The sequence below is a fragment of the Diadema setosum genome, chromosome 4 (assembly GCF_964275005.1).
Source record: "Diadema setosum chromosome 4, eeDiaSeto1, whole genome shotgun sequence".
Lineage (NCBI taxonomy): Eukaryota > Metazoa > Echinodermata > Echinoidea > Diadematoida > Diadematidae > Diadema > Diadema setosum.
Genome location: NC_092688.1, coordinates 17,793,004 through 17,809,365, shown reverse-complemented (window position 1 = coordinate 17,809,365; position 16,362 = coordinate 17,793,004). Strand labels below are relative to the sequence as shown.

At 40.8% G+C, this 16,362-nt stretch overlaps 1 protein-coding gene across 1 annotated transcript in view; it reads left to right on the top strand.

Moving 5' to 3' along the window:
- LOC140227660 (uncharacterized) overlaps window positions 1–16,362 on the top strand; it is a 332,196-nt gene that overhangs the window by 154,347 nt on the left and 161,487 nt on the right. Inside the window, exon 3 of the mRNA XM_072308076.1 lies at window positions 16,091–16,198. Within this exon, the coding sequence (XP_072164177.1) occupies window positions 16,091–16,198 (108 nt within the window). The remainder of the gene's footprint in view (window positions 1–16,090; window positions 16,199–16,362) is intronic.

The window sequence follows — 16,362 nt, the reverse complement described above, 5'->3', positions numbered from 1 at the left end:
TTGAAACCATTGTTCTCTGAGTTGCATGAAGGTGAATTATGTAGATTCATTCTAGTCTTAATATCTTCGTATTTGGACAACAGGTATCTTGACATGGCCGTTTTAGCAGTCTTCATAGTAACCAGATTGAAGAGGAAACACATTTTCTACCACATGAAAACAACTGTAATGTTGGGGACATTTCCCCAAATTGTTGAAATCACTCCCCATAACACCTTACAGGTCTGCAGGATTCCATTCACTCACGGCCATTCTCGCTCACCATTTGCCAGTATTTTGTCGCATCTTCCCGCAGCCATACAGAGCACTAGAGACAAGATGGCTGCGCGGAAGAATTGCGAAGCCATGCCAAATCATTTATTTTGGTCGCATTTCCCTGAAACCACTCAAATGCCAGAGGAGAGTGCCCCCAGGAGGGGTGCCGCGCCCTTTCAGCGATTTTCTTCTAGACTTCTTTGACCCATCATGTATAGGCTCACTGAAATGTCATCATTCTTTGTGTGTACAGCTTCCTTACATACTCAATCTAGGAGAAAACCCTCCAAGTGGGAATGCTCCAACATGTCGGGCTTGGCATTCTGAGAAATGTTTTGTGTTGTTTTTTGTTTTTGTTTTCTTGCTATTTTTGTACTCTTTAAGTATTTTGTCAGCTTTAAAGGACAAACAAGAAGAAAAGTAAACACGGTTCACCCAGACCAGTAATGTAACTCAAAGAATGTGACTCGAGATGACTTCTCATTTCACCAAGCTTGATTAAAAATGGAAATTTTACGGCTTCACCATAAACTCTGCAAACGAGTGATAATTCTGGTGTGTAGGCCTATACACCTATAGCATGTGGAGATACTTATTCTGCTGTATCAGAAAAGAAGGGACTTCATCTCAAATGAAGCTTTATCATGAGGATGTTAAAATGCAATACTGAGTTTTCTCTCCTGATGTCATCCCATCCTTGTCTCTACAGTACTAGTGCCCTTAAAGGGATGGTACAGTATTGGTTGAGATGAGAATTGGGCTTTTAACTTTCAGCGCGATACCAAGAAAACGCTAATGATATAGTACAGAGCATACCATTTTAAGAGGAAATGAAAGTTTATTTGATGAAAATCGGGTTTGGAATGACTGAAACATCCAAAAACAAAGTAAAACAAAGCGATCGTAATAAAGTGTGGGTCCCACACTTTACTAGAATCGCCCTTTTCTGGATATCTCAGCCATTTCAAAACCAATTTTCATCATATAAACGTTGAATTCCTCATAGGATTACATGTTCTTTCATATTTCATAAGATGTTTCTCATTATCTCACCAAAAAATGTTAGAAACCTGAAATTAGGTCTCAACCAAAACTGTACGATCCCTTTAAACCCAGCCCAGTCCCTCTCCTGTCCTGAAAACAACCCCAGTCCAAGCCCTCTTCCCCTTGTCCTGGCAGTACCCCCAGCTCCAGCTCCAACTCCAGCCCCCCTCCTTGTCCTGACAACGAGTGCAACCCCTCCGAGTCCGATCCACCTGTGGAAGGCAGATAGATCAATTACTCACAAAAGCACGACAATTACGGCTGTCACAATGGCCGCTTTGTGTCCGTCATTGATTGGTGTGAGTCCTGCAGACATATGGAGGACTAATCCAGTGGAGACTCCATTGTTGGTCAACTGTCTGGATTAAAGCGGCTAACATAGCATGCTGTTGAAAGCCCTTGGGTCACAGTGTATTCATATAGATTTTTTTTCCTCCCCTTTGCAACACAACAATTTATAACAGTTTTTTTTGCTGTGTAAGGCCTTTGATGCACTTGGAGTCGTCACTATCTGACAATGGTAAGTGATGCATTCATGTATCTGTGCCACATAAATAGAACAGCGTGGTTCACGACCCTTTATTTTGCATATTTTGGGGGAGAATTGAATGAGACATGAACAGTCTATCTTCATGTGCTGTTTATGTCAGAAGCTGCACACAGCTACATTTTTCTGTAGTGCTATGTCAAGCATAATATTCATATACCGAAAACATGTGCAACAAAAAGTTTGGATGGTAACGCTGACTCTGACAAGGCAACTTTGACGCTTGTCAAAGGGTGGATTTCAGGCTGCAAGAATGAGCCTATCTCGCCCCAGTACCCGCAGGGAAATAGCACAAGTCACGGAGAACATTTGTGTTTAATGATGATAACTTGTTGTGGGGACGCACAGAGACACTCGGTAGCCCCCTTCTCGCGGGATCAAAGTCCCCTCCTCTGGCTGATGAGAGCCTGGAAGACGAGATTGGTGCCCGGTGGGAGAAAGTGCAAGTGCGTGCCCTGCTTTTGGGTCGTAAGGGAAGTACTCGCAGACCGGGCGGTGCTCTATTACGCCGTGCTTAGTGCTCATTTGTGAGAACCATAAAGTCTAATGGCACCAGATTCACGAGGGTCGTAAACCAATTGTGAGATTCGTCTCCCCGGCCATCGGTCGGTCGGGCGGAGACGACGACTGCCGAGCTATTCAAGACCATGATTCCAGCACCGTAATGTCCCAATAAAGCCGCCCCGTTAACGTGTTTGATTGTGTCAGACAGGGCACCAATGTGTAGATGCACTGTGGTGTTTTTTAGTTTAGGAAAATGCTCCCGTGCTGGTCAGATGAAGAGAGCACGTACCCCGAGATGGTGGCATGGGTTGAAGGGCTTCCAAATTCATAGACTCATGCTCTGGACTGTATTATGTGTTTGAGCATTGGATGTGTTGGATGACATCTTGTAATAACAATTGTTGTCACAATGTAGTAAAATATATGAGTGAATTATCGACAGGTGTCACTTGATATGTGAAGAGTCAGTGACACAACATTTGTTTGTGTGACAATAAATATTGCTTTGGTCTTATTTTCTCTGAGGACTTAGGGTTAGGGTTTAAGGTTAAGTTTGATGTGAGGATTAGATTTAGGGTTAGGGTTATGTGTTTGGGTAGAATTTATATTTGGCTTTAGCGTGCAGATATTTCATGGGAGCGATTGTCGCAGGAGCGAATGTCATGGAACTTGGGACTGAAGAGTCACACTTTATCATGGATTATGCCAAAATACTTGACAGAACCAACAGTGTAAAGCCATTATGTGTTTGGAGGTTAAAGGTTTATTCTTACCAGTAGAAATATATACAGGGTGTGGATATATTCTTGAGCTTTACTTAATCGGAAATTATATTTACTTTGCACAGAACTTGTTGCACAAGCAAGTGTGGGGGGAGGGATAACTTCAAAAAGCAAACAGTATGAATAGAATGGCCCTCACAATTCTTGTATCTTCACCGCTGACAACGGGATTGTATTTAAGGGAGAAAATTTACTTAATGACATCAACCTTCTGTTGGGTGGACAATGCACCATCGTCCTTCTGCCATCTCTTGCTGTGATGCTGTGTGAATGGAGGCGTTTACACCATTGCACTTTTATGTACATATATGCTCTTACAGGTGGTATAACTGGACCCAATGATAATGATGAGCTTACTATGAGCATGATAATCAATTAACTAATTTGCCTACTCGTACTTGTATCGCCTAGGCTATGCAAAATGATTCAAAGCCTTCTGACATGTACTAGCTAGACAAGGCGATGGTGTTTGAATCCCACAAATCTCCTGAAAGTTTTTAGATGAAAATATTATGATTTGTGCTTGCTTATATGTACATTTTGTGTGTGTGTGTGTGTGTTTGTGTGCCTGTTTTATGTCAGATTTTTAGCAATTGTCATTTTCTCCCCTTCACAGTTTATTGCTAAATCATTGTGACTCTGCTGAACATCTTTAGTGGCAGAAAAAAAAACACAACAAATTCTTCTTCTAGAATTATGTGAGTGAAGCCGATTTAGTGATGACTTGTTTGCAAGCAAGCGAGTACTTGTAAACCTGTGACATCATAATTCCATTTAATATGTATACAATATCCTTCACAAGATAGCTATGTATCAATTTCGCAATTCCATTACTATATGTTTTTGGTTTTTTTTTTTTTTTTTTGTCTGATAGTGATCTAAACCTGTAATATCACATCTAATCTGTATGTGACTGCAACAGTGACTCTACTGAACTGCACTACAGTGCAGTACAGTAGAGTCAGTAGGTCATGACCTGATGTCACATTGGATACCAAACCTTGGACATCAAACCTGTGACCTGATGTCACAGGTTTACAAGTACTCTGCTTTGCTTGCAAACAAGTCATCACTAAAGGGCTTTTTACACTTGTGTTTCTTAACCCTGCACTTTCTCTGACCCAGGACTATCGTTAGTCCCGTACCAATTTTTTTCAGCTTTTTACACTGGCCAATTAGTCCCGTACTATCTCTTGTCCGGGGCTAAGGAGAAAACTGACCTTTTTACACTCGTATTTCTTAGCCCCGGACTTTCCAAACCACATGAATATTCATAATTACGCTGTGTACTGTACACGCACGCACCGGCAGCACTTGATTACTTCGTTTCTGATTGGTCAGTGAGGGTCGGACTTCGTCTCCGTCGCTTAGCCCAGGATTATTTTTTCGTTCTGTTTACACTCACTTGCTTGGCACCGCAATTGCGGTGCTAGCACCGCAAGTGTGGTGCTAACCCCTGCTATTTTGCAGGGCCAGATAGTACCGTACTATCGGTGGGGCTAGCCCACTTTGGCAAAAACGAGTGTAAACAGAAAGTGGGCTAAGGATAGTCCCGTACCAACGGTGGGGCTAAGGCCCCCCCTTAGCCCCACCGTTGGTCCGGGGCTAAGCAAAAATTTACAAGTGTAAAAAGCCCTTATATCGGCTTCACTCACACAATTCTAGAAGAAGAATTTGTTTTGTTTGTTTTTACCACCAATGCCTGGTCCCGCCCAGCCGAACTCTCTATCACCAAAACTCCTTCTTACCAAGAACTGTCAAAGACTGGAACAGATCACCCCAGGAAGTGGTCGAGGCCAATACCATTGACACATTTGTGTCATGAGCCTCGGCCCAGGAGTAGTTGCTGAGCACTCTTTTTTTTTTTTCATTATTGTTATTATTATTACTATTATTGATGGACTTGTCAGTTTATTGGTTATTTATTTATTCATATTCATTTGGATGACGATTACTATGGCAACTACTTGAACTCTTTGAAGACTTGCATAATTTAGACCTCCCCGAAAGTGACAGAATAATCAGCAAGTTGATTGCGGTCACTCTTACGGAAGAAGTAAGAAGTACAGTGCCACAGTGCCAGAGAGCGCTTGAAATGAATGCAGACTGGTCCAGAAGCATGCAATATCAGAAGTTGACAAGAGAAGCGTGCACCTAACACACACTACATCATAATACAAATATTGCATTCTCATTATTAGGGATGCCTGTATACAGCGTAAGCACGCAAGGTGAATGGCCTCCGTTGTTATAAAACTTGTAACCCCTCTGACTGTAGTTCCCAATTAACTTGTACGGAATGCTTACTCCATAGAGTGCCCTAATGCTCCCAATATGGCACAGTATGGCATGGCTGTGTTCTCTTTCAAGCACTCGAACATGGCCGAGGTTTGTGAAGAAGAGTCATTTGACAGGATATGTATGCAAGACTTATTTTGAAAGGTTGAGGGACTGTTCAGTAATGGCAAGTTAGTACAGTGGGTCGAGTTTCCAAGAATCTGCGTGTGTTTCTGAAAATTGGGACAAGAACTTCGTTGGTTTTTATCTAAAAAAATAAGTAGTAAAATGGAAAAACTTTGTAGCCTGATTATTTCCTCATATGGGTAGAGGGTGTTTCAATATTAATCTCTGTTTCGTGGGCAGCCCGGTTTACGAGGGCCATTACTAACTAGTGAATGAAACTTTACGATGCTTGTAGTGCCATTATCATAAATGTTTAATGCTGTGGTTACGTATGTAGAATCTCCACCCAAGGGTTTCTGTACTCAGTGGTTGAAAGCTTGCCTGGTAGCTTTCTTTCTTGAAATATAATGGCAGATATGGCCAACCAAGCTGAAGTAAGGCCTAGATAACTCTTTGTGGTTTTATCGCAGATGAAAGTTAATACAAACAAAGAAACAAGCCAGCGAATGAGCAAAACACAAACAAATCAGCACACGCTTGAAATGGATATGGTGTCAACACATTGATTTCTGTGTGTGCAGTAGGACCCTATATCATATCGTAGTGAAAATGTTGCCCAACCCTTTGTAATTGTATCGCAGTATTTGAGTTAGTCTCTGTCCCAAGGGCTTCGTCTCTTGTGAAAGTAATTTTGATTCCCCGGGGTTTAAATTCAGAATGTGCACAGTGGCTGCAAAGTAAAGGATACAGGGGCCTGCATCAACATTCTACAAAATCAAAACTTTGTGATTGTTGCCTTGTAAAACTATAGGTGCTGTGGGGGAAAAAAATAAAAAGGAGAGTATACACTGTTGTATGTGAGAGTGGAAATGTAGATTTGAGACTGAATGTAATCCCACACCAATGAATATTTATTAATGGGATGATTTTTCTCTGATTAGGAACTCTACCATTTTCGATTGCTGTCCTTACTCGGGATTAGGTAGAGCCCCCGCTTTCTTAACTAAGATCTGGTGGCTGCACACCTGAGGAGAACTCAAAATGCATGCTATCAGATCAGTGTTCATGCATTTCTTGCCATCTCGGCCACTTTGTTATGCTCATCGGTGATATCGCGGACCTGTCCCTTGATATTCCCATTGGGATCGGGCCAGATTTCGATCAGGATTTGGCAGGAGCGCACAAATCACGCAATATCAGGGGGCTTGGTGTTTGCTGATGCCACTTAATTCTTGCGTGTCAAAAAAAAAAAAAATGAAAAAAGAAAGAAAGTTGAAGTAAGACTGCAGAAAAAAATGGAGCTACTACAAAAGCATACACATGTAGTGAAAGGATGACTTGCTAAAATGTTACTGGTGCTCTTTGTTTAGGGTGAGGAGGTGAAGAAGGGACTCATTAAAACCTGCCAAGGTGCCTTGTTAGGCTCAGAAGGCAAGAAGGGGACTTCTCAAAATGTTCATTGTGTGAGGCAAGAAGATGCCGTGGTGTCTTGCTGAGTTTGGATAGCTTGTTTTCTTGCCTTAGTATCCTAAATGGAGTGTATAGGTGCATTCAATAGATTACTTTCTCACCTCATGTTAAAGGGTGTGTACAGTTCTGGTCGAGGTGAGGATTTAACTTTTAACGTTTTGCGAGATATTCAGAAACCACTCTATGAGATGTCAAAGAGCATGCAGTTCTAAGGGGTATCAAAAGTTTATTCGATGAAAATCGGTTTTGAAATGGCTGAGATATCCAAAAACAAGGTGAAACAAAGAGATCATAATAAAGTTGTGGCATGTCGCCTTTTATTATTATCACTTTTTTGGATATCTCAGCCATTTGAAAAACAATTTTCATCTAATAAACGTTGAATCCTTCTTAAAATTACACGCTCTTTCATATTTCATTAGAGGCTTTTCATTATCTCACTTAGGAATGTTCAAAGCATGAATCCCCACCTCAACCAGTACTGTACAGTCCCTTTAAAGGTAATGATATAGGGATAAATAGTGCTCACACACACACACACACACACACACACACACATACACAAACATATAGAGAGACAGACAGACAGATGATAAGAGGTGTAAGGCATAGCAACCAACAGGTGGAAGATATCTGCATCAGTGATGTGTTAACATCTCATACTGTACCTCTGCCATTTCATCCTGAAATCAATGCATATGGGAACATTAGGATCTTATGGGCATCAGTGCTTCATATCAACTCCTTTTATTTTCCTTCTTTCTTTTTTTCTTCATGGAAACGGTGGTTATCAAGTGGCAGGAATTGAGGATAAGGGTAACTGTGAAGGACAGATTGGTGCCAAGAGCCCTATATAACAGGCTTGAAATTGATTCCATATTTTCCCCCATTTAGCGCATTACCACTTACACAGGGGGCAATGAATTTTCCATGGACAGTTGTTGGGGGGGGGGGGGTTCAAAGGGAAATAAGCAAGTGGATTCTCTTATGTGCATGGAAATGAGTAATCTGAGATGTGATGTAAGGCAAATGCTGTTGTTATGGGTCTTGAAAACTTGTGATGCCTCCTTCCAACAAAACTTTGAGGATGGAAATGCATTTCAACTCCTGTGCCAGCTAGGGCTGTACAAGGTCGCATACAAGTTAATGAGCCTGCGGATCGCTGAGTGCATCCTTTTGGATGAACTGGTTCTTAAAAAGCATAATGCTCCCAAGCTTCCAAAGATGAGAGAGAGAGAAGGAAAAAAAATGTTTAAAGAAACAATACGAGCCCACTTGCCGTAGCAACTGCATGTCCCCCGCAATAAGAAAACGTAACAAGATGCACCTATAATGAGAATCACACCAAAAGGGCGTGGTCACTAAATGCATTGGATACTTACCTGATGGCAATGGAAATGTATACGATATGGCGCCGTGCAAAGCAAATGTAAAATCAAATGGCGATGATGACGACGATGATGATGATGATGGGGGGGGGGGGGGTGTAGGATGGGAGGAGGGGAAAGTACATTTCTTGGATAGAAAGGTACTCGTGTAAGCTATCTGTCACGGTAGAGGGCCGGACTGCATTGGCTGTTTTGAATTACTCCGGCAAGTTTCACTTTTTGCGCATCGCACCGCGGCCACCACTCAAGTTCGGAGGATGGCTCCAGCGGCGAAACCGAGCTGCGGATATTATTTTACCCCTTCTCTATTGGTAATGTCTCTCCTTCATCTGGACTCCTCTATTTGTCCTGGATATCCAATTTCCCTGCAGCCAGATCTCTGAGCACACTCTAAGGGCCCTTCAGAAACTTCATGTGGGGGTGAGTGCCGTTCTACATCGCACTTCTGGCTTCTGCCCGTTTTGGTCTTATCACCGACTCGAGCCCTTAGCTGTCTCGGCCTCATCTCTTTCTCGCCATTCCTCCCCTGCACCCCCCCCCCTCCTTCTCTGGCAATCCTCACCTTTTCCAATTACTCAGCCTTTCTGCCTCTCCACAAATGTGAAGTGTTATTCACTGTGCTTACCAAGTGTTACATTGAATGCGGGGTGGGCTGAAATGCGTTCTGTTTTCTCTTCCCGGGCACAAACCGTGACGGGCGCTCGCTCATCATCAGTGGCCAAGAAGAGGGGGGGGGGGGGAGAGGAGTATCAAAAGAAGGGATGTTGGGATGGAGAAGGGGGGGTGTGATGGGGGAGGGGCTCTATGTAGCTGGAGAAGTGGATGATTGAAGGATGAGAGACAGAGCAGGGAGGGTTGGGCATTCAGGATGAGAAGCTATGGTATCTTCAAATCGAGAATTGAAAGACAACGGTTGAGTCAAATGAACAGTTTGCCCATGGGCTACTCTATACACCATGTATCTGTGTGTGTGTGTAACCAAGCTTTATGTACTTTTTTACATGTGATATAAGTGAATGAATATATTGATGATCACTGGGCGGGTATCTTCTTGCTATTATTCTCTGTATATCTCCTGGTTGTGGTATATATTGTCCTGACTTCATTTTGTGTATTTTTATGTATCATATACATTTCATGCCTTTAATGACATACAGCACAGTCAAATTTCACATAAGATTTGCCGCAAATTCTGAAGCATTACATGAGCTACTATGATATATTAGGGAGTGCTGAAATGAATGTGGAGATACATAATGATGACAGGTATAACAAAGGGAATTGCGTTGAAAAGTGTTGGCTTAACTTTTTTTTTCGTTGTTAAAACGACAACCCTTTCTGTACAAATCCTTTTCATCTGTAGCATAGTCTGCAAGGATTATATTTCCTGGTGCATCCTTCACCGCGAAAGACTTACGCCGATTGTAGCAGTCTTTTGCAGCTATGAAAAGGAAGAAGAAGAAGAAGAAAAGAAATGAGCAGCCTCTGCTCTAGCTCCTAATGACTAGGAACATTGGGAGAAAAAACAACAGTGGGTGTAAGGAGAAATGAAGAGGCTGCAGAGGAGAAGACGAATGACAGGATGGCGAGATGGAATTATGGGATTGCATCTCGGAGGGCAATAGTCTGAGCAAGCCGCTTTACATAATGCACCCCGATCCCTGGGAGAGCGGGCGGATATCGGATCCGAGAGATGAGTTATTTCCCCTTCTACTGATCCAGCCGCTTTCTCCGGATTTTCGGGGGATGTAGTCGAATGGATGTTGGGTAAGAGAATCGGGGAGTTGGGGTGGGAGCGACGACGAGCCCTCCGAAATCAAAGGCGTTGAATGAGGGATTTAACGCGTAACTCCCCGAGATCGATCTGAGTACGAGCTGCCCGGCGGCGATGTAACTCTCTTTGCTAGTCTGAATCTTCAATCATGCACAATCTATCTCCCAGTGAAGTAGTTTCATCTAGTCAGGATATAATCCACCCCCCCCCCCCCGTAATATCATATCATAGTCTAGCTTTAGGGCTCCTAGATATATCTCCAAAGCAATTTTGCAAATGATAATATCACCTCGTATATATAGGCACTAGTGTGTTTTGTGCCACATTGTAATGTATTACAAGTGACATATGAAAAAAAAATGGATCATCCACAAACCAACCTTAACATGTATCTTTACATTACTCTTTTGCTCAAATATATGAGGGCAGGGTAAATCTAATCCATTTATTCTGTAAATGTTGATTGCGTAAATTGGAGTGGCATATCATGTAGGCCAACAAACATCCAATGATTATTGCACCAGTGTGTACAGTACACATGTAATGCTTGTTTCAGTCCATTGACTAGATTTCAACCATGAATATGATTTAAAGCGATTTTGTTGTGTTTGTGTTTGTTTGTTTGTGTGTTTGTTGTTGTTTTTTTTTTTGGGGGGGGGGGTGGGCATTGTGTCCAATGCTCCCTGTTTTCTGATTATTCAGTGAATCACCAGGTGAATAGCCAGTTGGTATCATATTGTATATCCACTGATCCAGTGTATGATTCACAAGTGATCACCATGGTCTAAGCACAAACAGGTGTATACAAATGCCTTTCTCATCAAAACATGCTATATAATACCCCATCTGTTTGTGTTAATTTGACACATATTGTTGTAGGTCTATATCCCCAAGAAGCAATACATAAAATGATTTAAATTACATGCATAGCTATAGAGTTTTTCCTTCCCACTCAGAAAGTGCATTTGTCATATTTCCTATATGTGTGAAACACATTTCAGTACCCACTTTCAAAAACGTGTTTGCAAAGGCTTTTCAGATCGCATTTCTCAAGTTGCTGCATTTGTCATCTCTATGTCAATTTGAAAGAAAGGCAGCTTCATTGTGCTGTTTGACATGAGGAGCGGAGGTCATGTACATACTGTACGAGCTGAAATTTTCACGGTGGTTTTATTTTCGCGAATTTCGCGAATCGCCTTTGCACCGTGAAAATAACAACACGCGAAAATAACAACGTGCGAACGATAAGTACATTTAGACCTCGCTACCGCAAAATTAACAACACGTGAAAATGTCCTCCTAGTAGCAATTCGCGAAAATTTCAGCTCGTACAGTAGTTGGCATGGGTAGGTGCGAGCTATAGATGCATTTCAAAATGTCTTCGCTTTTATCATTTTTTTTTCAGCAGCTTTTTTTCCTACACTTTGCTTGTATCATCTCCTCAGAAATTAATTTCTAACCCCATAATCAGTACAACTCTGCGTTTATTATCTGCCCAAATCTCCTTGAAAGTCGTTTGGAAAACCTTAAATCTGCGCCCGAAGTGAGTTGATAAATGCACCCATTATCTGCTTTTCTCACTGAAGAGGCAAAGTATTATCACTCATCCCACCCTCAGGTAAAAGAAAGAAGAATGTGAAAGGATGCTTCTGAAAAAGGTTTGGTTACACAGATAGCTTAGTCAGTGTAAAAATGCAAATCTCATGAACTTGGGTAACAGTGAAGGTCTCACGACCCCAGAATTTCTTTATTTCCCACTCCCCCTCTGCTTGGCTTGTGAATGACTAATCAGGCATAATGCACACACCATACACTCACCTGCAGTAACAGTCCAGTCATTCAAAGTATCAGAAACAGGTGGTATAAAGGTGGAGAAAATGATAGGTATGCTGAATATGCATCGCCGCCATGGCATTTCTTCTCTCTCCCTTCTCATTCTTTCTCCCTCATATCGATGTTGGGGCGACAAAACGTCGTATCTCAGAAATGTCGAAGATTCAGGAGAGAAAAACAGAAAACAAAAACATGGCAGCCAATTAAAGCACTAAAACAAGTACGATCGCCTTTCCTTTGACATGCCTTGATGGCTTTATTTTGGGGGTAAGACAGCTAGGATTTGGACAGGACATCACTTACTGATTATCTGACAAATAGTAAAAAAGTGATATTTACCTAAAATTGACATACAAGGTTTTGTCACCACAGCAACAATATGCTTTCTTTCTTTTCCTCTGTATGTGTGTGTGTGTGTGTGTGTGTCTCTCTCTCTCGCTCTCTCTCTGCACAATGTTGATATCATACCATCAGAAGCTCTCAACAAAGAACGTGGCTCCCGTTCACAGGTGGTTGGCATTCCGGACTTACACCTCGTGACAATGGCTGTAGGACAGTGAACTTTCAGAGGGAGAAAGGGACCGGGATTTATGCACTGTCTGTCTTTGGCAATGCCTAATTCCAAATGTACAGTTAAACTCGCATAAGTCGATCTTCTCGGGACTGAGCAAAACACATCGACTTAGGCGAGTTTCGACTTGTACGTAAGTCGAAAAAAATCGACTTAAAGTTACACCACACGTACATATGTATAATGTACATGTATGTTGTCTACTCTGGAGCCGAGAGCTGGAGCGGTGTGCCCGATATTTGCCCTTCAGCAAGACACTTTATCCACATTGATGCAGGCCAGGGCTCCACACTAACTTTTTTTTTGGTGGCCCCAAAATGATTGATTTTTGTTTTTTTGGTGGCCCGAAAAAAAAAAAAAACAAGCAAAACTAAATCGGTCCTACGTTCGGTCCGAAAGTTACCGTTATTTATTTCTGATTGTAAAAGCAATCATCCACCATTTACAAGTATTTTAACACCTTCCGGAGCCGAATGTTGCCGTTAATCATTTTCAAATGTAAAAACAAGCAACCGACATTCATTCTAGGATCTTACGGAGCTGAATATCATCCTTATTCATTTCCGAACGTGAAAGCAAACATCCGCTTTTTATTTCATCATCTAAATGAGCCGATTGATACCGTTAATCATTTCCAAATGTAAAAGAAACAATCTGTTACTTATTTTAGCATCGTACGGAGCAGAATATTACCGTTATTCGATCTCCAAATTCAAAAGCAAACACCCGACATTTATTTTATGATCGTAAGGAGCCGAATGTTACTGCTGTCCACTTCCGAAAGTGTAATGAATCATCTGACATTTATTTTGGCATCTTCAGGAGTCGAATGTTAAATGCTATTTACTTTCGAACGTAAAAGCGAACTTTCGGCAATTATTTCATCATCGTACTGAGTTGAATACCATAGTTATTCATTTCCGAACGCCAAAGCAAACATTCAACATTTATTTTAGTATCTTCCGGAGCTGAATGTTATTGCTATTTACTTTCGAACATAAAAGCAAACATAAGACATTCATTTTATCATCGGACGGAGTTGAATACTATTGTTATTCATTTCCGAACGTTAAAGCAAATATCAAACATTAACTTTACCATCAAACGCAGCTAAATGTTACTGTTATTCATTTCGAAATTTAAAAGCAAACATCCGACAGTTATTTAGCATCGTGTGGAGAAGAATATTACTGCTATTCACTTCCGAACGTAAAAACAATCATCTGACATTTATTTTAGCATCTTCTGGAGCCGAATGTTACTGCTATTTACTTTCGAAAGTAAAAGCAAACACCCGACATTTATCTCATCGTCGAACGAAGTTGATTATTATTGTTATTCATTTCCGAACGTCAAAGGGATAATTCGACATTTACTTTAGCATCTTCCGGAGCTGAATGTTAATGTTATTTACTTTCGAACGTAAAAGTAAACATCCGACATTTATTTCATCATCGTACGAAGTTGATTATTATTGTTATTCATTTCCGAACGTCAAAGGGATAATTCGACATTTACTTTAGCATCTTCCGGAGCTGAATGTAATTGTTATTTACTTTCGAACGTAAAAGTAAACATCCGGCATTTATTTTATCATCGCATGGAGTTGAATATCATTATTTTTCATATCCGAACGTCAAAGCAAACATTCGACATTTATTTCAGCATCTTCCGGATACTTTTTTTTATCCTTATTCATTTCCGAACGCAAAATCAAATCTCTGACATTCCAAAAGTATAAGCAAACATCCGACATTTATTTTAGTATTATACGGAATAGAATATTACCGTTATTCATTTCCAAAATTAAAAGAGCAAACATCTGACATTTATTCAGCATCTTATGGAACCGATTGTTACCGCTTCATTTCCAAAACTGAAGGCAAACATTCGGCTTTTTTGGTGGCCCGGCGTGCGTTTTTGGTGACCCCGGTCGCAAATTAACCATTCGCGAAATCGTGATTCGATTCGCGAAAAGACTCCGCTAAATATAAGGCATAGATCGCTACACTCGGCAGGGGCTACGTATACGTCGTCGTCCTTTCACCAGGTCTCGTTACAAAACCAAAATCTCGCGTGAGTTCTTGCGTTACCTATCGTTAATGTTAACGAAACATCGTTAATTTGCGCTAGGGATCGTTACTCATCGTTGCTACAAACGTTAATTTTCCCGATCGTTAGTTTGCGTTACTAACGATTCAGGTGAAACCGCTTGCGTTAATGAAACGTTAATGTTTATTTACGCAGTTTCTTTTGGTATATACCGTATGTAAACAAAAACTGTCGTCTCGTGATTTTGACAGTGATTTATTACACAATAAAATCTTATTCGACTTAGGCACAATGAATTCAATGGTTTTTCCGTGAAAGTGTTCTTGGAATTTCATCGACTTAAGCGAGTATTCGACTTAAAAAATTCGACTTATGAGTGAATTAATACACGTAAGTCAATGGGGAAAAATCGGGACTTTTTAAAATTATCGACTTGCGCGATTATTCGACATATGCGATGTCGACTTAGGCGAGTTTAACTGTAGTAACTTACTGGGGGGGGGGGGGTGTTTCACAGAGAATTTAAGTCCATCATAAAGTTTAAGATCAACTGATGATTATCGCATGCCATTGGTTTCCCTGTACAGTTTTATTCAGTGATTGCAGAATTCCCTTCAACCTGTTTTATTGAAATTTTAAGGAAAATTCCTTTGTCACTTATTCAATTTTGTATATTGATAGCAGTGTGAAAGATCTTCAAAATATTAGTTTTCTTTGATAAGTTTGATAAGAATATCATTGAAGACACACAGCATACCATCATTTAAAGCTGATCTTGAATTTAAGATTGACTACAATTCTTTGTTAAAAACCCCCAGCAATGTGCTGTAACATGCATACTAGTACATGTACTGGAGTGGGACACCTATATGTGTGTTAGCATTACGAATGAGTGTGCATGTGTGTGTGTGTGTGTGTGTGTGTGTGTTTGTGAGTGTTTTTGTGTGCTGGTGTGTGTTTGCAGGTGTTTGTTTGCAAGTTGGTGTGATGAGCATGAAATATGCTGTCACTACTTGGTTTTGTGATCATTTTTTTTTTTTTGTAATTGGGAGATGTGGGACACCATTTAATGAGTTTTGTACAAATTGTAATGTTTGGACAGATTTTTATGAACATCATGTCAGTACAGTGATTAATATTCGGTCTTGATTAAGATGGTCTCAATGCTCTTGGCTTCCGAATGCTGATTACCAGGCATGAGTCTAGTTATTAAATGGATCATCTCGGACCATGTTGTACTTTTGTCCAGAAGAGAGAATTATAGTGATGTCATGTTGGTAAACGATCTCCATCTTTGTATATTTGGACATTTTGAATCATACAGAATAGCAGTTCAATTTCCACGGCTCTGTTTTATTCTTATGGCAAATGTCCTTTAGATGTTGTACTTTAGGAGATAGCCATTTTCCTCTGACTCATTCTGTGTCTATTTTTTTTTTCTTTCATTTTCTCAAAAATTTTCTGCAGGTTCGCTCCCCTCACCGAGCCAACAACTGCAGGGCCAGCGGAGATGAGAATACCCTTCCTCAGAATGCCAATGGGCCGAACAGATCCAACTCAGATCGCTTGAGTGACGTAAGTCAAATGTTTTATCTCTTCTTCTTCTTCTTTCCTGGGAATATCATGTTCTGTTAGTTTTGTCTGTATGCCTGCTTTTTTGTACCGTTCATATAATTTTGTTTTGATTTATGGATTATTATTCAATTGATATTACGAGCAGCTTAATACTATAGTGTACG